The 23,085-nt window shown below is 37.1% G+C and overlaps 1 protein-coding gene across 23 annotated transcripts in view; it reads right to left on the reverse strand.

Annotated features, from left to right (window-relative positions):
* Positions 1-23,085, reverse strand: part of KDM6A (lysine demethylase 6A) — a 167,685-nt gene that overhangs the window by 62,686 nt on the left and 81,914 nt on the right. For 20 of the 23 annotated variants that reach the window (XR_012633542.1, XM_074904807.1, XM_074904788.1 and 17 more), the window contains exons 5-7: positions 22,321-22,379; positions 10,927-11,047; positions 201-255 (exon numbers count right to left, since the gene is read on the reverse strand). Coding sequence is in view for 21 of the 23 variants with exons in the window: in XM_074904807.1 (XP_074760908.1) it covers positions 201-255; positions 10,927-11,047; positions 22,321-22,379 (235 nt within the window). In the remaining 2 variants the exon portion in view is untranslated. Of the gene's footprint in view, positions 1-200; positions 256-1,972; positions 1,989-3,690; positions 3,720-10,926; positions 11,048-22,320; positions 22,380-23,085 lie in introns of those variants that run through there. The other 3 variants (XM_074904818.1, XM_074904799.1, XM_074904828.1) reach the window with 3 other exon arrangements.

A 23,085-nucleotide genomic window follows, 5' to 3' on the forward strand; every position in this document is an offset into this window, starting at 1 on the left:
TTTACTAAAAAGAATCTACAATTCTACTGGAATATCTGTCTCCACTGACAGATGGAAACAGGTTTTGTAGTATCCCTCTTTCAGTACTGAGTCTTTTGATTTTGAAAGACTGGTTCATTAGAAATTAATACAGTTGTGAGCATAAGACTTAAAAAAATAATCTACAACAAAATAAATGGACATACTTATAGGTTACTTACTTTCAGCGTTAGACAAAGTGCAGGGATTGCAGTCAATCAAAGCTAACTGAAAATGCTGAAAAAAAAGAATGATTTGTTTTTCAAACAAAGCAATACTAGCACTTTGGCAAATTACTAAGAATAAATCAATTTTGTACTTGAAAATACTGCATTTTACCATGTGTCTTAAAGAAAACAATTTTCAATTTCTGTTCAACTGTTTACTAGAGGAAAGTAAATTTTTTTATTGCAGATGCAGTAATGCTTCTAGCAATGTAAGATGGCAACAGACATCTTCATAAAACGACTGGGATAACATCTGGAAGAACGACTGCATCAAATGAATGGTCAAAATTGGAAGGACAAGTTTTCCTCAGAATACATAACTGGGAATGTAGCCATCATACTAACTCATAGCCTCATGGAGATAAATATCGAAGCTCTCAATTTGTCTATATAGGAATCCAGAATACTCTTCCTTCAAATTGGGTTAAGTATGTTTAAAAAATTGATCTTTTGTCAAAAAGCACTTAAAATAAACACCTTTACATTAAAACATGGGTTCATAAGGAGTTCATAAATTCTTATATCCTCTCCTGCAGGTACTAAGATAACTTCAGTTTAACATTAAAGCTTGTTTATTTTTAATCACTTTTCCTCAAGAGATATGAAAAATACATTTTAAAACATCTTTGCATTCTGAAATTCTGAGCCAAGTATTTCACTCTTCTAGAAAGAAGGTCACACAAGCAGAGCAATGAAGTCTGTCTGCCAGAAAGCCTGGATGTGAGCAATCATTTCACAAGTGTCATGCTAATTCAGTGATCACTATTTACAGTTTGGAACTCAACCAAGTGTGTTAAAATGAATGGAACAGTTACACAAACTCAAGTGCCTCTAACTTTTCCATAAACTTCACAGAAAATTCTTATACACTGTAAATTTAGATTAACATATTAATTCAATAGAGAACAAGGCCTAGGAATATAGGAACCTAAAAGCATATAAACCACTACTGTTAATAAACATAATTATCTGCAAAATACAGTTTCAGGTGGCTTCTAATACACAAAACATTACTGATACTTTGGTGTACTTTATTTTGTCAGCACAAAAAAGATAATCTAGCTCGAGGTGTTCAGGATGCCAAACTAGGTGGCATCAGGAGCTTATTAGAGTAGCTGGGAAGGAAAAAAAATCCTTATTAAATGGATGCATATGCAACTCGCTTCCACTATTGTCATAGTCAGAGCTGCTAGATACTACATAGCTTTCCTCATTCCTAACATAATAGCTTGTGTATATAGCATGTCTGTATAACACACATCTCAAAGATTTGTAAGAAGAGTTTAACAGACCACCCAATTTCTAAATAAACATTTTTAACTGAAAAATTATTAGCAAATTAATGCATTACCCATAGCAAAGCATAAAAAAAGAATGCTGACTCTCTCATAAACTCTGCAAGGCACAGTGATACAGCTTACCTCCACAGTGACCTCTATCAACAGGATTTTTAATACACAACAGCTTTTAAAAAAAATGAAACAAACTCAAGTTGAATGATAACACAAATGTGTGATTTTCAATGAACATTTTAGTGGTATCATTCCCAGAAGAGAGCACAGAAAACAATGAACCCATGTATACATTACTTGTAAGACATCTTTTAACCTTAGAGTGAGCATTAAATAATAGCTTATAAATATTAAATATTAGCTTATTTTTCTGCCTTCCCTCTTCCTATTTCTAATGTTCAGCAGTCAGACAACTTAAAATCTCCCCTCACTTACATTGCAATGCAGGTTGTGTGCCTCAGAGACATCCTTTAGTCTGTTACCATAGTGATTCTACTAAGCAGGCAACTTAAAAAAAAAACACCACTAAATAAAAATAAAATGTTCTACTTTACATTGCATTTTGCCTGACAAAATAAAAAAAAGTAACAGATGTATATACTTTGGCCTGTACACTAAGTACACTGATCTAAATGGTACAAGATCCTTTTTGCACAGATGTGTCATCTTACACTGTCACTAACAATTAATATGAAAAGATAAAGCAGAAAGGAAGATTTGCTCTCACCTAGCAATGCTATTATAAAAAATAAGCAGATCTAAAGAGAAACGATTGACAACTGTTCTGCAGTAGCTTTTCAGAAGAGTTATTGCAATGAGAGTCACTGAGATAAAGCAGGCAACCATGTAAGAAAATCTAATCATTTTAATATATAAATATGCCAGTAGTATCAGGGCTGTACAGTAAAAAAAACAGGAATATTTTCAGCAATGCCTCCTAAAATTTAAATTCTTACTGCTACGTTAGCTGACTCTTAAATTTCAAAATCCATGTTATGAAAATTTTCTAAGTGTAGAAATTTCTGCTTGTACTGTTCACTAGATTACAAACAGTAAAGAAATTTATAAACCAAAGCTCATAACTACAGCAAAATAAACCATTTGCACTAAACAATTACCACAAAGCAATACAGAGAAATCCCAGAACCTTCCAAACCAAGAACCTTTGAAACGCACATACACGAGCAAACCTACACCTCTTGCCAGATAAATAAAACATAGCTCCCCGTTAAGTATTCAAAATCAGACAAAAAAAAAAAAAAAAGCATGCAAGCATTCTAACACATAAATCCCATCAGCCAAAAGCAGATCCACTAATCACAATTACCAGAACCAAAACATTTAAAAAAATATAGTAATCATTTCCAACTTCCATTTCTGCAACAAACAGAAGCGGCTAGCAAACATCTGCACCTCTCTCAAATATTGCAGTACTGAAGCTGGCTACTGCTGTGTGAAATAGTTATTATGCAGGAGAGGCCGCTGCAGTTCAGAGACGACATACAATACCTCAAGGCAGACAGCAGTCTATAGAAATTCAAATCCCGAGTAAGAGGATTTACCTAGAAGGCAGTGTTCTGAATGTTAAAAAGTAACAGGCTCTCTTCAAGAGCTGCAGCTCAAGTCATAATATACCTTGATTTGTAGCCATCTGTAATTGCACAATTATCTGCAGCCTATTTTGTCTCCTCTGGAGTCCTTCACTTGCCTCTGATTGTGGAAACAATTTCGAAGGTAACCTTTCCAAGGACCAGAAGTACAGTGGATTGCATATAAACACTGATGAAAGCACTAGGTCTGGTAGTAAAATAACAGTAATCTGACACCAATTTAGGTAACTTAGTATGTTTTCACTACTAGAATTAACACCAATTCTAACAAATTACAATTGTTACAATTTAAGAGGCAAGTACCCACGTTTTTGTTGTTTCTTTAAGCAGTAAGTGACCAAGACAAAAAGAACCATTTTCTTCTTAGTGCAAGATTTTCAGTACTGTCTCTATTTACATCCAAGCCTGAGACCTCAAAACAGTGATTCTACTCCCTCCTCCTCTCGAGGATGACATTACCAAGTTTAATAGCTCCTGGTTCTGCATTTATTTAGCAAGCAAGGCAAGCCATCATTTGAAACCTGACAATTCTCACAGACTTACCATGAAGGAAAGCTCCACCATGACTCAGTACAATTCTGTCAGGAGATGGCTTTTTCTGCCTATGTGACCTAGGTGTGATGCCTATGCTCCTCAGAGCAGCCTTTGTTCAGGTAAGTAGGACACAAAGCCTTGCGTAATCAGCCGTGGCAGAGCGCCAAGCCTCCATTTGCCAGGCATGTTTGGGGCCAGGGGAGAGGGTCAGGAGAGGACCTGCTACATGGGCTCACTGCTCCGCTCTCCTGCATCTTCCCAATTCAGAACAAATTAATCTTGCGAGATGAAGGTTTGTGTAGTGTAAACACTCCGTTACTTTTGTCCAACATTCAAAAAAAAACCCCTCAACACTGAGGAAAACTGTTACATGGACAGGGCAGAAGAAAGCTGCTTGAGGACAGAAAGAAACGAAGGTCACATAAACTGAGTAACAGCAGTATGTTCAGAAGAATCTCTTGTTTTGACTAGCTGTAAAGAGAAAAAAATCTTTTCAAACAGAAAGATCAGAAAAGCTGTATTTTCACTAACCAAAGGAAGGATGCATTCAAATTTACTGACCATCATCTTATATAGTACACTACAGTGATATTCACAAAGCTGTCTCAATACTCGTGTTTGCCTGTGTGTTTTATCATTATTTGTGCAACATCAGAATTCAGCTATTCCTGTCTTAACAGCCTGAAGGACTGCCAGCAGCAACAAAATGCCATAGGGAAGCGGAATGACTGGGAAGCTTGCCCCCGCTGCTGCATCACCACAGAGCTGAACCACCCTGAGCTGGGGTCGTTCCAGGACCTGCAGCACTCTGCCTCCAGCCCCCACAGGCACCCAGGCTGAACTGAAGCACAGCACAATCCTTGCCCGGTATCTGCAGCTACCTAGCCAGTATGCAGAGCTAGATACTACTGCGTGCCCTCAATGCTGCCTTTTCAGTTACAGTTACAGCTAATAAACCTGGACCAAGACACCTCTCACGAGGAGAAGGTCCCCAAATGAAGTGAGCGTACCAGCACCAATACTCATGAGCTTCAATGCTCAACTTCTGAGTCAACTATTTCTCTTCTCATCGTTTGTTCTTTCCCCCCCTCCCCAGCAAATGATGGGAGATGCTACACACCATGTTAATTCAATTTTACCATTACTTGTCTCTGTAATCATGATATTTCACACACCTACAGTTTTCTTTCACAGGAAAACTCCAAAATTACTCAAAAACCCAAGCAAAACTAAAAGAGAAGAAAACACTTAGTAGGCCAGACACTGTGATAATCACGATCCACTGCTGAAACCAGCTGCACTAGTAACTCTCCTGCAGTTCAATTACAGTGCCATGCTGCATTAGAAAACTTTCATGTTTTTACATCTTGTGTATGTCTCTCCATCATACACATATGCAGACTACAAAGGCATAGAGAGCATTTTCATTCCCAAATGCTGTTTTCCATTCACTAACATTTTTATTAAATTATTAAAATAATCTTTTGACTCATTTCATCCATCTTGCCTTCCACAAATTGCTTTTTAGGTGAAGTGCTTGAAATCTTGAATAGCCACATGCAATAGCTAAAGCTCTTTGTTTGTTTTGGGTTTTTTTGGTTGTTTTTCTTTTTCCTTTTTTTTTTTTTTTTTTTACATAAAAATGTCACTAATTAGTTTCTGGTAGAATTACAGACATCAAAGCATAAGAAATTAAAACTTCTCATAACTGTATGTATGTTTGACTAGTTAATTTTCCTTTAATAATTAAAAATAAATATATAAAGTTTCAATTTAACATGTTTAACTTTTAAAATTATTAATCTAAGCACATGTGAAACTAACTAGATTGTGAAACAGCACTTGAAGGCTTGAAAATACAAATTTTTGCTTTCATAAGTACATTTTTATTTATTACTGAAAAAGAACATTAAAAATGAACAATATGTCTGTAAGAGCTACATGCTGGCATACAATAGCTGCAGTAGCTAAAAATATCTTTCATGAAGATATAAATATATAAACAGGAGTATCTGAATACATGATGGAAATGTGACTGACTATAAATTAAATATTTCAAGCTGTTCCTCTGTGTATCAGTATTTCATTTTTTAATATTTCATGTGTATCTTCCTAATAAATTGATTCTTTTGCAGCCTTTTTCTTACCCTAATAGAAGCAATATGTCTTAACATCACTAACAAATTAGAATCTTTAGGAAAATAATTTAAAAATTAGAATTATATTTAAATTGATGGTTTACAGGCGAGATCAAAGCGTAGGCCTGAAGCAAACTGCTAGATAGCTGTTTTGTGTATAAGTAAGGAAGAAAAAATTCTAAAAGTGAAAGGCAGAATCAGTATTTCTACTAAAAGGCAGATAATTGAAAACATGAGAAATTTAGTTCTCATTCTTCTAAGGGTTTTGTTGCTGGGTACAGGATGCATCTGCAACACTTAAAAACCAGATTTCCCAAAGCACAACATTGCCTGGTTTGCCATAAAATAACCTGCTAATGTCCAGAGTCTCTACTGACCACCCATTAGAATAAAAACACCAAAAGAATTCACCACCAAAACCGCCCCAAACATAAGCAAACAAAACATTCCCTCACAAAACCTCCCACCCAGCCACTATTCCCTCGGTGTTATCGTTCTAATAAATATGAAAAACTAGTATTTCTTTTGTTTTTCCCCTTAAGTGGTCTGCCAGCAAACAATGGAAGTGGACTGAATTTTACATTCAGAGGGCTTTCAGGATCATAGCCATAACTCCTCACTGAAAGCACACTACAGTACTCCAACACCAGCAAGCAGAATGTGCACCAGATGGAAGACTGGTTTCTCATAGCTGCAGTTTCCAATGTAATCCAACTATTAAACTAAACTAATACCAAAGCTGTAATTTTTCTTTTTTGCCTCAGCTTCTCCGTTGTGTGTATCAATGGTCCCAGCTCCCCCTTTGTGTTCTATCCAGCTCTGCATTCAGCTTCCAGCTGGCACTGGGGCTGACCAACGCACAGCAAATCCTATGTGGACGGGACAGTTCCCTTCACAGGAATTTTTCACGTCCCAGCAGACCAGACCCACCACCAGTCATTTGGTGTCTCTGTTGCAAGTCAAATCAACCCGATCACCTGGTCCTCAGCTTGCAGAGCTCAAATGGCTCTAGGGCAACATGTCACACTGGAATGTTCTAGGAACTTCTCTTTGAAATCTCTTTCATTCTGACATATTTGCCAGAAACTGGTTAAGATTCAAAAGTACTTAAGAGAAGACTGAGACACATGCACAAAACAGGATGATTAAATATATGTATGAAATAAGAAGGCTAAAATTGAAAAAATATAAATAGGAAAATTACCAGGATAGCATGTGACATGACAGAAATAATGTGGCAGGTACTGAGAAGTTTGAACATTTTTTCCAGCTACATTTACCAAACCAGTAAAAAGATATATTCCCGGAGATCTTGCTTTATTCTCCTTTCAGACTACCACAGTGCCACCATAACTAATGCCATCAAACACAGTATTCCTACTGTCCTTTGTAAGAAATGGCAAATAGGAAGGAGGCAGCAGGACATGTAGTAAAGTGTGAAAATGTTATGACTGTGAGGTAAACCTTAGTAGTATGTTACTGCTATAGTAATCAATAATAAAATCTCCGCTCTCCCCCCGAGTCATTGCCATTCAATTTTGGAATTAATTGAGCTTTTCTGATGAATGAGGCAAATTCAGCTTTTGTGTATCAACTCTGAAGGTAACACTGCCCTAACTGTCAGGTTACACAAGGACTGTTTTCTTTTCAGCTAGAATGGTCACTCTTTTTCTTCTTTAATGTAAGCCTGAAGGCCAAGTAATTTTCACCAGCACTGGTGTTCTTGCAAGAGTTTATGGCAATGGGATAAGAGTTCTTATAGTAATTTGCAAGTCTTAACTGCAGCATGTTAAAAACATGCAAAAGCAGTAACTGATTTTGAAAAAACAGTTGATTTTATGCTTGTTAAACAGCATTCTAGTAATTATCTTGATCATCAACATTTTAAAATAGTAAAAAATAATTTCATGCTTAAATTGCTTACATAAAATATAGATGATTTACGTTAATGCTCTAAAATTGTGAAAAACCATGGCATATATGCCCTTCAGACTCCCATTTTCCCCCTTTGCCTGAAAGACTCTTACTGACAATGACTCATCTGTTGGCAATGGTTTATTCTTAGCAATTACAGACTTAACATGAATGTTTAAATACCATCAAAAACATTATGATATTTCAAAGTACATTAATGCAACGTTGGTACAATCTGTGAAATTCAGAACAGTCACAAGCAAATACCAGATGAAAAGCTACTTCCACTTTCCGTCTCAGTGTCAAATAGAAAGCTCAAACCAGGCTATGAATTATGTTATTCAGAGCCCCAGGGAAAGGGTCTATGCTCAAGGCCAGTCACTAGCAGGCTGGATCCTAAGCCCCATAACCACTGTCTAGAATCCTGGATCCTTTTAAAAAGGTCCACAAAACTAAAAAAGGCACAAGACAAATGTTTCTTTTCATTACCGTGGATTGTCTTTCTTTTGTGAAAAGACGAGATATTCAGTCTCAGAGAATGAGACATTCTGTGAAAACATCCTTTCACACTCTTTCATCATATCTCTTCCATATTTCTTATTCTTGTGCATAACCACTGCACCAGCACTTCATTTTGTTCTCTTCACTAAGGAAGTATTTCCTGACTTGTCTCATATTCTTGTCACTCACAGAGTTCTGGCTTAAGGGTTTTTTAAACCTTAACTCAGGGATCAGTCAGATCGGCTTTTAAAGAAGCTACTGCCCTGCTTGTTCTACTTAGTCTACTCCTCAATTGATATATTCTGATGTAAAAGCTGGTATGTTTCAATCAGTAATACTTCATTCTCAAACAAAGCATATCAGTCTCAGAACTCTATATTAAATCCACAGCTGAGCTGAACTAGATAGAAACAGCTGAAACTGCTCGAGACAGAATGGATTGCTTTACTGGATCTTTTCTTTCTTGCTCCTCACTCTTATTCCCTGCTAAGGATTGCAACCTCCATAACAAAGGTAGCAAACCAGAAACTCTACCTTAGGTGTTTCGTTTGGTAATTCCAGAGTAGAGTTTTGTGTTATGTTTTGCACCAGAAGGGGATAAGACCGCTCTACCCTCTCCTTCCCATTCACGCACTCCTGCCATCTACCTTGCATTGGATCTAGCAACTGGGCAATTTCAAGTTGAGCTGGTTCAGACTTCTGATCCACCTCAGTCTGCAAATGGAAAGAAAAATTCACTCGATTCAATGGAGCAGAGGGTGCCAAACAATGCAATCAGAATTGCAAGGTGGAAAATGAGACAACCTTTTAGCAACAAAATGCAGTTATATTGATTTAAGAACAATGTGAAACAATCTTTAATGCAACCCCCTGCCCCTGTCATGTTTATTTCATCACCCTTTCAAAGATCTTCACTCTGCTCCAGGGTAAGCTGTTTTTGTTCCTGCCATGTGTTTTCTTAAGTGACTGAATCACTTTTCATATAAAAGCAATGGAATTGTGATGATTTTGCATTACAAAACATTAATTTATCTTTTAAAAATACTTCTTTGGTGTTTTTCCTATTCGTAGTTGGTGTATTACAAACTAAAAGTTTGGTATACTCAAAATCCTTCTCATAAGTGACCCTTTTAATTTTGCAAACTTGTGAAAATCAAACACAGTAAATTATTTAGATTGAATTCTCGTAATATCTATTTACTTGATTCAGTGATAGAATTACATATTTCATGACCCAGCAGGAAAAGGTTATTTGTTTCTTGATCAATTTCTTCTCTTAAAAATTCAAATGCAGAAGTTCCTTCCACTACTTGATTACAAGTTTACTACCTTCTTGTAAATCTACTCTTCTGTTTTGTGCCTGACTTCTTTAAAAATAAACCCAAAATGTACTACTTTAGCACTTCTTTTATTTCCTATGTATCATGACAGCCAACGCTAAAGTATAAGGAAATAGAACCACCCAAAGTTGCACATAATCCCTTTTCCAACACAGTGATCTATCTCTACCTCCCCTTGCTCTCTTTTGCCATTCATTGCACTGAATCTTTCCTACTTCTATGCAGGATCATTCTCTCTAATCACCGTTTTCAACTCCACCTGTCTCTGTAGGTGAAATCTTAGACTGTGGACAAAAAAAGGAAGCTTGATAAAAGAAGTGCTTGCCATTATTACAAATACTGAAAGTAAAAATTGAGTGACACTACTCTTTCAAATCTTGGACAATGTGATTCTGATAGCCTCACAAATACAACTTCCAGGAAAAGGAAGCCACAAGATTCTTGAAAACAAAACATTTAATATTTTCAGTAGTTTTAAGAGAGATTAATATGCAGAAATATGTTTATAAATTACACTTAATTACAAAAATCTCAGAGCTGCAGGTGTATTTCTCTGTTAAAGAACACTTTCTTTTTCCAAGGCACACATATCTAAATTTAGAGGTCAGGAAGGAAAGAACATGAGGATAAAGTAGGCAATGAAAGGAGGAAAAACAAAAAAAGATGGGCAAACATGGTGAATAGAGGGAGATAAAATGACAGATTACAATCAGAGACTGAAAAGAATGCAACCAGTAAAAAAATTTAAAGGTGTACAGAAGAAACAAATACTGTATTAACACAAACGACTTCTAACTGATTAGTCATAAACTGTTGCCTTAGAAGCTCCAGGGGAAATAAAAGAACGATTAACTTCTAGAAAAAGTTGAAACAATATTAAAAAAAAATTGTATGAGAAATTATTTTGCATAAAAGCTTTCTATTTTTAAGAACTTCCCGTTTACAACATACAAGAGTGCAGCTGGGGGGGGGTGGGGGGGGTGGGGTGTGCAGGGCGGGGGAGAATATAAAGAAATCCAAGCTGTTAATTCTTCTTTTCTTCTTCCTCCAATTTTCTGTATGTCCTCAGCCGCCCCACAAAATGTATTATTTTCACAAGAGCCCTACACGAAATTTTTGGAGTATCAGTGGTGATCTATAATTTTGCTGGGCTTTTCTGAGTATTTCTAACATCAAACATACCTCAGATCCTACCCTTACTCTGTTTTAGACTAAGATACTTCATACTGAAGCTCTTCTATTTCGAAAGCAGGCAGTATTTAACTGCTATACACTTATGCATTCTTTGCAGCTTTAAGATGCAACACAACTTGTAATAAATATTAATTCAATTTGAATTAACTTAAACCTACCTTTAAACTAGACTCATAGTCTGTGTTCACTTTGAACATAAGCCCAAGTCGCAAATGAATTTCCTTGGCTCGACAAAAGCTGGGATCAACATAAAGCGCCTCCTGAAATGCTTTAATTGCCCTGAAAGAAAAACACAGATTAAAAGTTATTTTTTACTGAAGTATCACTTTATAATCAATGTTATTTATATGACTAGCAGAAAGTGGATCAGAAAGCACTGTTACAGAACAACATTATCAAAGTGATGGTTTACATGCAATGCTTTTGGTGCATGGCTTTTGATTCTTCAATGACTGGCTAATTTTGTACTCCAGATACCCTGGTATGTTTGAAAGTCTAATCTTTTCTACTAATTTAGAGAAACTAATTTGCTGCGTGAAGTACAGTAATGTATCTGCTGTTTCAAAAAGGATGACTCCGGAATTAGTAACAAAATTTAGAGTAACTTTAGAATGATACAGTGATCATACATGTCATAACGAACTACTAGGTTGCTTCTGATTCCAGGTAGGGCAGACCCTTGAGAGCAGCAGCAGAACAGAAGGCCTAGAAGGAGAGATCACGCATATCTCCACTGCACCAACCTGCTGTTTTCCACTTGGTCCTCTCTTTCTTAGCACCATCGCCATGTAGGGACTCAACTAATACCTACTGCTCCATGACTTTCCAGTCACTCAACTACCTCCAGGAAAACAGAGATATGAAAGCCTGTCGCCTCCTCCACTGTAACTTCTTTTTCATATTTCCATTACAGGTGAGGATGGCTCTGATTCTATAAACCCTCTCTATACATGCCCCTGTTCATGATGGCACTGTACCAGATAGAACAAAAATGCTATGCAACAACTGTATCTTGGAGCAGAAAATACATGATCTCAACAGGACTGTTTTGCCTCTCAGGCCAGATGTGTAAAAGACAGCTGAAATGCAACTAAAAGATAACAGGTTTAAATTCACAGAGGAACTGAGAAAGAAGCTAAGACCCATAGTGTTAGCTCGCCTGAAATCCAATGACAGGTTGAAACAAAATACCTTCACATACATCACTGCTTGTACAATGACAGAAATCAGCATCAGTCTCATTCAGGGTAGATTCAAGCACCTAGGCCAGGGAGCACAGTCCCATCTGCTGTCCCAGGCAACCCCAGAGATAGACGCTGAGCAGGCAGATGACAGGCAAGCCTACGGGGAGAATTGTACCCACTGTGGAGCAGCACAGGGACACTGGACAGAACTAGTCACAGTGCCTAAAAATCACACAACGTTTAGGCAACTTGATTTCATTCCTACTCTCCAAGTGCAGTATTATTTACTATTATATATTATATTATATTATATTTTATTATATTTTGTCCTATTATATAGGACAAAAGGTTAGCAGCTGCAACAGGAAATTCAGTAAATAATTCTCATAGACTTTTTTAGTCACAAAACACATAAACTATCATTTTTTAATCCACGAGCAAAACCACTTCTGCTCCAAAATTGTTACAGGTTTTTTCATTCTTGACAGCAAAGCAAACCTAAGGCACAGAACTTCCTCTAGACTCGTTTGTTACCTGAAGCATTATCTGACTTGTTTAAAATAACTTAAGAGCAGATGGGCTAAAAAAATATTACATTTCTATTGTGGAACTGAGCTTCCTCTATTATAATCTTTCTGAAAGGCTTTCCTTACCTTGTACCCAATTTTTCTGCTTACACAAAGAAAATGAGCAAATGAAGCGCAAAAGGGACAAACTTACACCAGGTAAGCAGTCTCTCTCATCTCAGATAAACCTCACTGGAACAGAATGGGTGGTGATGAATCACACACCTCAGTACCTACACTGAAATTGTAAAAAACAAGGATCCCTGTCTCCTAACAGTGTGCTCATCATCATACACAAGAACACCACTCAAACTGGAAGGCCAAAGACTGGACTGATTACTAAATATTGGCACATATTTTAAGCTATGCTTTTGTTATGCCAAAGTATAGATTTTATGATTATATATTTGCATCTCTTGCCTTAACTCTAATAGGGTACTCAGTATGTTAGCCACTGGTATTTAGAATCCATTATTTGTATCCTGTTCAAAGACAGTATCCTAAGTTCTAAAAAGGAATAAAACCTGTGTCTATTGTCCCCATCAAAGAGAAGAGAAAAATCAGGAAGAGACATTGCTGTTCTATAACACATAGGAGATTGTGACCACGCTCATATACACTGTGAACTTCACATTCATCACATTTCAGCTAGTTTGTTTGGTCAGAAAATAGTATTTCCATATTTCTCCTATGTCATGTCTCAATCACTAAGATTACTGAAACATGGATTTCTAAAAAAAGATTAAGAGAAACTGTAAGAGACAACATTATTTTTACAGTCTCTTGCTTACTGAACAGGAAATATTAATCATTGCCACAGCTGAGGAATAGAGTTAAACAAAGCCACAAGTAAAACAAACAACTTTTAAGGACAGTTTTGAAATTTAGTTTGAAGGAATACTGTCATTCATTGGAAAGAACAAGAACATTGCCTATCCCGTCTTTCAGAAAAGCACATTAAACCAGTAAAATAAAGTTATCATCAGTGGGCAACATGAAAAGACTGTCACGTTTAGTACTGGACCTGCTCATCCCAGACAGCCCCTGTGAGGTCTGTGCAACATTTGTCTCTGTGCAGGCAATACAGCAACACCATTCACCCTGGTCTAAGCTGCTTGTGGAGTCAGGTTCAACATTAGTTGTTTTCACAAGTCTTAGAGCTAACATTATAATCCAACACAATTTTCCAACTAAAATAAGCCCAACATGTACAAGCAGGAAGAAAATCTGTAACACAAGTCATCATTCCTCCAGACACAATCTATGCAGGAAATAACAGCATGCTTTTCAACCCACTTTGATGGATGCTTGGAAAAATATATCCAATCAACCAAGTCAAAATGAAACTCTGTACCCTTTTAGACACTGAGTTATCATGCTAACAGCTAAATAGTAACATTCTAGCTGTACATTTCAGCTGTATTTGATCACTCTTAAACTGATGGTTTTGAGAGGAAAGGCAGAGATGCTTTAAAAACATTATTTCCTTGAAATGTTAAAAAATTCAAAGGAACTCAGTCAGGGATCATTGATTGCTTCCATCCACTGCATTGATCTGGCAATGGAATGGACACACTGGTAGAGAGTTTGGTGAAAGACTCTCCACTTAAAATTTTCTTCTAGTATCTAATATATGTTGGATTTACATTTAAGAATGAATCCATATGAACTCAAAATGATATGAACTCCTGGGTCAGTGTCTTGCTTGCATGTTAAATTCTGTATCTTTGGATGTCATAATAAAAACTAGAAAGATAATTCTCAGAGATGACATAGATTTAAACTTATAATGAAGCATAATTACAGCAGTAAATTAAGGGGGAAATGTTGTAAGAATACACCAGATACTCCTCAAATAAGCTTTTCTAACAAAAACCCATGTATTTTATATTCTCCATTCAAAATATTGGCCTCCATCTTTCTTAAATCTATTGTTAATTCTATATAGATTATGCAATTTGTAGTTTTTCCTGAATGACAATCACCAATAGTAAGAAATATAAACTACTTCCACTACTTCTGTGAGAAAAGGCATCATCAAAATTTCACAAATAAAGTGATCTGAAAGGCAGCATTTTTAAGTTTCTACCAGTGGTAGGTGCTCATGTCTAATTTGGCAACTGTAGCCTGATTTTAAATATGAATAGTCAGTAGAATTTTCATAGAATAAAACTCTCAAACTCTGAAAAGACTTTTACTTATTAACTCTTATGGATAGACAAGCAATTCTACACCATAGCTGAACTAATATTGATCTAATTTTGCCTATGGGAAACACTTAAACAAAATAGCAATGCACTCAGAACTCCAGACTCAGTCTCTTACTACATCAATGGCAAAACACCTGCAACATCACTGACATCCATTTCAGTTGTAAGCGCTCAATAACGTCCAAGACAGATGGCATTAGGGCTTGGTACAGGTTGGTAGAACACAGAAGGAAGCCGAAGCAGACATGAGAAGTGGAAAGTAGGAGTTGGTGTTGTGGTAGTAAAGGGAAATGAAAGAGAATATGGTCCAATGTTGGTAATTGCAGTCCTTTCTGGCCCATCTGTTTGCCTGAGTTAGGCCTTCTGGATACTGCAGGACTCACTTGATTCTTGTACAGATCTTTGTTTGCTCTTAAACACTGTTATTCCCATTTCTGTCTTCTTTCCAAGCCTACATCCAGAAAGATATGAGTCTAGAGGATCCAAGGCATCCAAGTTACTCAGATGTTTTGCCTCAGAGTTCTTCTATGGTATGACTGAAACCAGAAGAGCAGATATAACCTAATAGCTTGATGATCTGTCACATATGAAGCAGGACTTGGCTTAAGAGGCTAACAGCTTCCTTCAGAGATCATGGCACACAGCCTTCCTCAAGTAGGTTGTAAAGTCTCCACCATTAATTAAATGGCCTTCATGCAAAGACAGAGCTTTTCATTTTTATCCTTCAGCAGACTAAACATACATTAGTCCAAAGGATAAATCATCGAATGAAGGGCTGAGAGCTCTCCTACTGCAAAAAGAAATGACAGTCATCTAAAATCAGCAAAACACAACTTTTGGTTTGTTCTCTGAAGATACCGACAATGGCCTGGTAAGAAACAAATTTGGTTGAGTCTACTAGAATTTATTTAAATTAAGTAAGAGTTTTCTCCAAGAATGGGAGCAGTTCCACCAACAGGCAGGAGGAAAGCCCATCTAACACTCAACAAAACGGGAAAGCAGGACTGGAAAACAGACACTATGGAGGATGAAAAGCAGATCTGGGCTTACATTTTACACAGCACTGCTACAGTTATTCAAGAAAAATAAAAATGACATGAATCTATCATCTCCAAATCAAGACTTCTAAAATCAACACTGCAGCTATCTTTCCACCCACTCATCTATACAACAATGCCTGCCATTATGAAAGTGAAGAAATTAGCTGAATAATAACTAATAGAAGATTATATTAAACATTTAGTGAACTCTCATAAGACTTTTATCAGAAGGTTTTACTTGGATAGACTGTGAATAATATCAGCTTTGAACTAGGCAAAAGAGTATAATAAAATAGCATCGATTTAACTATTCAAAGGTTAACACTTGCACATTTCAAACAAAAACCATGGAAATCAGAACGAGCCTACAAAATAACAGAACATAACTTTATTTTAACATATCAGGAAAAATACTTGATGCAGCCGGAGTGAAACTTTCTTTTTCTTATTCTTTGTCCTCTTCCAATTTTCTGGCCACCTATTCTAAACCTCACGTAATTTCATAGCCTCACTAATGAAAATGATGTGAGGCTGTGATGGACAAACTTCTATTTGAAACATAATCATAGTTTGAGCATAAACAAAATGTTTATGTTCAAATACAGCAGCAGCCAGGACACCACAATTTTCTTAAATATTTTTACAGACTTTATAGAATCACAGAATCATCTAGGTTGGAAAAGACCTTGAAGATCATCCAGTCCAACCAGTAATCTCACACTGACAGTTCCCAACTACACCAGATCCCTCAGCACTATGTCGACCCGACTTTTAAACACCTCCAGGGATGGGGACTCCACCACCTCCCTGGGCAGCACATTCCAACACCTAACAACCCCTTCTCTAAAGAAATGCTTCCTGATATCCAGTCTAATCCTTCCCTGGCACAACTTGAGGCCATTACCTCTTGTCCTATCGCTTATTACTTGGTTAAAGAGGCTCATCCCCAGCTCTCTGCAACCTCCTTTCAGGTAGCTGTAGAGGGCGATGAGGTCTCCCTTCAGCCTCCTCTTCTCCAGACTAAATAACCCCAGTTCCCCCAGCTGCTCCTCATATGACCTGAGCTCCAGAGCCTTCACCAGCTTTGTTGCCCTTCTTTGGACAAATCCTCTGTCTGTAGGGCTGTAACAGCTGAATAGTGAAATATTTTGACCAGCAAAGTCTTTAAACATTTCTCTAGAACAGCAGCTGAGCATAGGTTTTTTTTCCAGTGTTAGCAGATATTACACATTTTCACCAATCCAAGAAGTGGCTTGATATACAATCACAGAAAGATAAGAGAACAGAAGATAAAGTTAACTGCCACTTTGTTAATGGTTAATTACAATTAGTATGTGTAGTCTACGTGTACATTCCCATTTTATATACCTAAAAAATACATATATAGACCCCACCACCTGAAACCTGAGAAGTATTTGACAAAGCAGTATCGACACAGTGTGTTTAAATTCTGCCCTGTTTATGAAGGTAACTACAAACACCACACCAGCTGAAAAGACTCTGACAGAACGGTGAAAGAAGCACCAATACAGATGTGCACGTTGAAGATCACAATTTACTGGTAAGCAAGATCTTCTGCTCTCAAATTATAGCCCTCCTGGACTTTCCATTGCAGGTGTTTCCAAAGCAGGAACTCGACAGGCTGTCAATTACCAGTGTAATGTCACTGTCAGATGGGTGACTCTCAGAGCCTCTCATGCAAACCACAGCCACAGGACTATTTTGTCAAAAGCTGTGCGCCCTCCACAATGGCACAAACCACTGATACACCTGGAGACATGCTGTGCAGACATCACATTTGATGAAGTAGTCCAGTGGCCACTGTGCATGATGAGTGGTGTGTTTCCACACAAGTGAAGGAGGTCCCCACTAGGCAGTTTGCATTCCAACTCACCCCACTACCCACTCAACTACTCTGTGTGGAAGAGACCATTTCCTTGGATCTGCCAACCACTGTCATTAACAGCTTGAGAACCATCTGAAGGATCTGGTCCTGCTAGAAAAAAACAAAACAATAACTCCCCTCAAAGAGAAATCTTACTGTGTTACTAACAGCTTGCCCCTGAAAAAAAAATACATGCATTGATAGAGGGAGCGAAGAAATGCAAAAACAGCACACGACTCTCCCACTCCCACAGGCAAACAGCAACCACCATAAACCAATAGTTTCTTGTGTAGATAAGGTGTGCGATATTGAAGGCTGGCACACAAAGACTACTGAAAAACAGTTTACATTTCATTGTAGACCTCAGTACTTTAAACAGCTGCTTTACTATTTCAGGATGACTGTGAGAAGAACAAAACTTCATTTTTTTTGGAAAAAGATGAAAGAGAACAACAGCCAGAGAGAAAAAGAGAGAGACCAGACTCCTTCAGCTAAAGTAAATGGTCCAGTGTGATTGGTGCTAAGGCCATCTCACAGGCAATGGTAAGTTTTGTGTGTTCTCCTGTAGGTGCATGGAAAAGAATGCCCCTGCCTTGCTGAGGACTTCAAAGGACTTCTAGGAGAAAAGAGATTCCTGAGTGTCTGGAGGCCTGCAGGGTGACCAAGAGATGACATGCTGTACCACATATAACAACTGAGGGCTACTTTCTGCTGTCTGCTTGGCCTCTGGAGGGCTGTGGAATTCAGCAGCAGCAGAGATGAGATGTGGAGAGCCTGCTCAGTTGCTCACATGTTGGAGATGGAGGTGCTACACTCTCTCAGCAGGGGTTGTATATGCTTGCTCCCTCTTGTCCATTAAATATCTTTACCTGAATTAGCTAAGAATAATGAAAGACTGCAGCTGCCTTCTTGATGTCAAGATCCAATTTTGAATCCGGGTTGAAGAAGGGAAAAAAAAGTTTTTAGTGCTGAACTCCCATGTCCTTGTTCCAAGGAGTCAAACTTATGCTAACAGGAGGAATTCCAGCATACAGAACACTCTGGCTTACAAAAGTGCCAGGATGCAGCAATGCAAAAAGACTGGGCTGGCTCTGAGATTTAAAGGAGACAGGTATCTTCTAGATATCACTTGATATTGAACAGATGATGACAGTGATTCTGTTTTGGCAACGATGGCTGTAGAAGGGCCAAAAATTCCAGTCAGAGATGACAGATTTTCCTCCGGTAGTCTGCAACTTTAGCTGTGATGGTGAGGAAAAGGGTCTGATCATCGCTTGCATCAGTCTTTGGCTTTTGTCAGGAAGTGTCCCAACAAAGTGTCAATGCTGAAAGATTGAGTTTACATAAGGCTTAACTTGTACAGCTGATAAGGAATCCCTGGACTGAGGAGCCTCAGGATATATATACATATAAATGGGGTAATATGGGTGACTGATCTCAGTCTCAGGTGTTTCTGACACACCTTTCCCACACACACTGTCCAGCAATTTGCAAGATAACAGTCACTGAAAACACTGCAGGCTAGCTGCATGGTTGGTACACTGGCATCCAAAGAGAGTGTTAGAGCCACTTTCAGGACACAGTTGCAGAGCCTGGACTCAATTTTTTTAAATCCTGGTGGGACTCAGTGTAAATTAGCAGATGATAGACCAGTCAGGCTCAGAATCATTACTGAAGTGAAAGAAAAAATTTGGCATCCAAGCCACTACATTTGGATGCAGCTGTTGCACAGAAATGAAGAACAGCCTTTGATTAACTACTGAAATTCTTTAAGTGTTAAATCTAAAAGACAACTAAGGAGGATACAAAATTATTCAAGTTATGTAAATATCTCAGCTATCTCTATTCTACTGGTGTTCTACCCTACTTGAAAAACAGGGAAACAACAGGGAAAAATCAACTAACCACTTTATTTACTGCTTGATGATAAATGGTGTAAAAGATCAGAGCATCAAAATTTAAGATCCAGAAGACCTATTTTACTATACTTGATTCAATTTATGGAGCTAATCCATTATGGCATATTTTACTATAATAATTGCATGAAATAGCTTTGGTCTGATCACACTATTGCTGCATCTTTGTAGACGTTGAGAACTTTCAGTTGTTACGTGAACAGTCAAACAAAATCACAAATATAAAATGATGTATGGGCTAAGATTTGTACTTAAGATAACACTGTAATGCTGCTTTAGCATATAGAGAAGTGTACAATATCGAACTACAGTGAACACCATATGTCTCAGACAATCCAACACTTTTTATGAAAGCTGGAAAACTTAAAAAATAATGTGAGAATGTGAACAAGAATTCTAAAACTGAGCCTATTCCCGCTTTTTTATTATCCATGTTTATATGAGACATGAAAAAACCTCAAGCACTTCCTTACCTTTTCCTTTTAGGAGGACTATGTACATGCCTCTCAGTAAAATCTAGGGATATCTAAACTGGTGTGGATAAAACCCCCCCAGCCTTCATGGATGAAGCATGAGAGCTCAAAATATCTTAAATGGTCTAGAGTTCTCCTCCAGCTTCCTGAACTACACAGATTTGTGTACTCTATGAACATACACAGAACAGCTACAACAGAAAATAAGACAGTTTGACTAGCTTTTCACTCTGAAAGAAGAGGGATTCTCCTTGCAATCTGCAAGAGAGTCCTGTGGAGGATTAAGATCTACAAAGAAGAACTTATCTACTGTAAATGACTTGCTATGACCTCCAAGTTCATTATGGTTTGGTCACACCTAAACACCCACAACCACACAGCCCACTCCTCTCATCCCCAAGAAAACACAGTAAGGGGCTGGCTGAAGGAGGGGGAAGCACTCAAAGTGATTAAAAAAATCCCCCAAATGCATATGTGTAAGATTTTATCTGCATTAGATTTTCTTCCTCTAAAAGTTTTACCCAATAATCTAATGATACACAGCTTCCTTTGTACCACATTATACATAAACTTTGTTATATGAATGAAATGGCAAATATGATTATTCTACACAACCTTAACAGAAAATTCTATGTGCAGTTAAGACACGGTAAGTTAAGGCATCAATTTATACTCATGTTCTCAACAAGATTACTTAAAGGCATGGAAGAAAAATGTAAATTAATTCAAAACTCTAATTTATTAATACTTAGGTCTCACAGTCAACTTGACTTTGTTGCTCCATTCACTGGAAGGTGATAAATAGCACAATCCACTGATGGCAAAAGTCTATACTGAACAGGTGATATTTCAAAGAATCAACTACTCTAAATCTAACTACTTTGTCTTATTTAATTTTATCTTACAGCTATCTACCATTTTCACAGTGCAAATTGTAGCAAGATACTTCTTGTAATAAGAACTGGTGCACAAAATACTCTTCAATGTTAAACGATGAAGTGAAATTCAACCAAGATTTAACACAATCTAAACCTGAGAATCCACTATTTTTTCTGAAAATTTTTCTGTTCTTCTCATTAATTAGAATGCAAGAAAGTTGCATGCCATGGATGTGTGGCGTGCGACTCTACGCATGTGGCATATGTGGCATTCATTTCACCACTATCAATAAAGAAAGCAATGAGTTGCAAGATAATAAAAAAAAAAATCCAGGTTCTGAGCTTATGATTTAACCAACTTATCTTAACTTGAAGAATAAAACATTATTTACATTATTATGAGGAAAGCACAAATTTTTTATCTCACATACACATAGAAACAATTTATGGGAGGAAGGGGGGGAGGGCAGGGAGTGGGAGGGTAGAGCGACAGCCAGGGGGAGAAATTTCTCTTTATTGTTCCAAATCAGTCAGTAGTGAGTTACTGCCTCCTTACCTGCAGTTGTACTCAGTCCAGTAAGATGATAAACCTTTTATTAATCAGTCAAGTAGTAAGGTCACATTTACTAACAGTCTCCATGCTGACTGTAAAAATGCACTGACCTAAACACTGCACCTTTTCTGACTTTTTTCCAATGACACTATATCTCTGCAAGAACAAATCCCAATGAAGTCTGAGGACCTTTAAACAGAACCCCTGTGACTGAGTCTATTCTATTTATCATGTTTCTCTCATCACCAGTAAAAGAAAACCAAAACCCCATTGAAAACCAACTCTTCACCCCATATCCAACAGCAGATCCTTTCAGTCCTCAAAGCCCTGCCAGAATTTATAATGCTTTCTAAGTTTTTATATCAGCTTTAAACATTCTGATTCAAGTCTGAGTGTACTGCTTCTCACATCCAAACCTTTCACATTATACAGCTATGTAAAAATTACTGATTACCAACCTAAACGAAAACAAGCCCACTTTGCCACTGCTTTTCCAAAAGAAAGTTTTTTGTAAACAGGCTTTCAAACAAATGCAGACTACAGACTACCAATAACAATAATTCACAAAAACCTGTCAAGTCCTACTGCTCTATCCCCCTTGCTGAATCATATTATAGAGAGCTGAAATAATGCTCCTGTAAGTGCTTTCTTTTTCAAGCAACTTCTGTGGTTGCCACAGGTATGTTACAGTAAGTCAGATATGCAGCGCAGGACAGTATGTCTTCAAACATCATATCTCTGATTAAAAAAAATTAAACTATCATACACTCACACTAAACTGAAGTTGAAATATTCACCTACTAATAAAACACCACACAATACTGATACTGTGAGTATTGCAACTTACCATTGAAAGGCGTTGTAATGGAAGTAGACCAAACCAAGGCCATATAAAAAGGCAGCATTCTGTAAAGGAAAGAAACAATGTTGAAAGCCAAGGTAAAACAACCATATGCTGTAAGATTGAGTTTCCAGTATTTTATTCATCGTTTGACATTCTATTTCCATGCTAAGATAAGCACATTTAAATTTCACCTTGAACAGGAAGAACCAAAAAGAAGGAATAAAAACGATAGGTAGACATTTAACAAAACACTATTCTCTACAAAATATTTTTTGAGGAATAGTAACAACAATAATATTATTTTACATCAGACAAACTGATGTGCTTTGTTTTACTTGTACAACAGCAGGAAAGGAAATGACAGAGTAGAGGTCTTTGGCAATTTAATATAATAAAAAATGTTTTATGACTGAACACCATTTCATAGTCATAATAATTTATACCCACATAAAAGTAAACAAAGATACACACTCTAATTTCAGAGTCTAAAGTAGAACATTAATTATATGGATCTGAAAATATGCTTAAGAAAATTCCATTTTTCTGAATACCAAAAATACAGACCATTGACTTCAATCCTAAGACAATCATATTTCTTCATAATTAATCAAATTTCTATTTTCTATTTCTCTATTTCTCTACTTTGTGGAAGGAAAAAAAAAAAAAAAGAAGGAAGAAAAAAAAAGAACCATTCTCCATCTGGAAACCCATTTACCCCCCCCATTTTCTTTTCACAGAAAAGTTTGACTTGCTTCTAAGTTGACATTA

This window comes from Athene noctua, chromosome 1 (genome assembly GCF_965140245.1).
Source record: "Athene noctua chromosome 1, bAthNoc1.hap1.1, whole genome shotgun sequence".
NCBI classification, from domain to species: domain Eukaryota; kingdom Metazoa; phylum Chordata; class Aves; order Strigiformes; family Strigidae; genus Athene; species Athene noctua.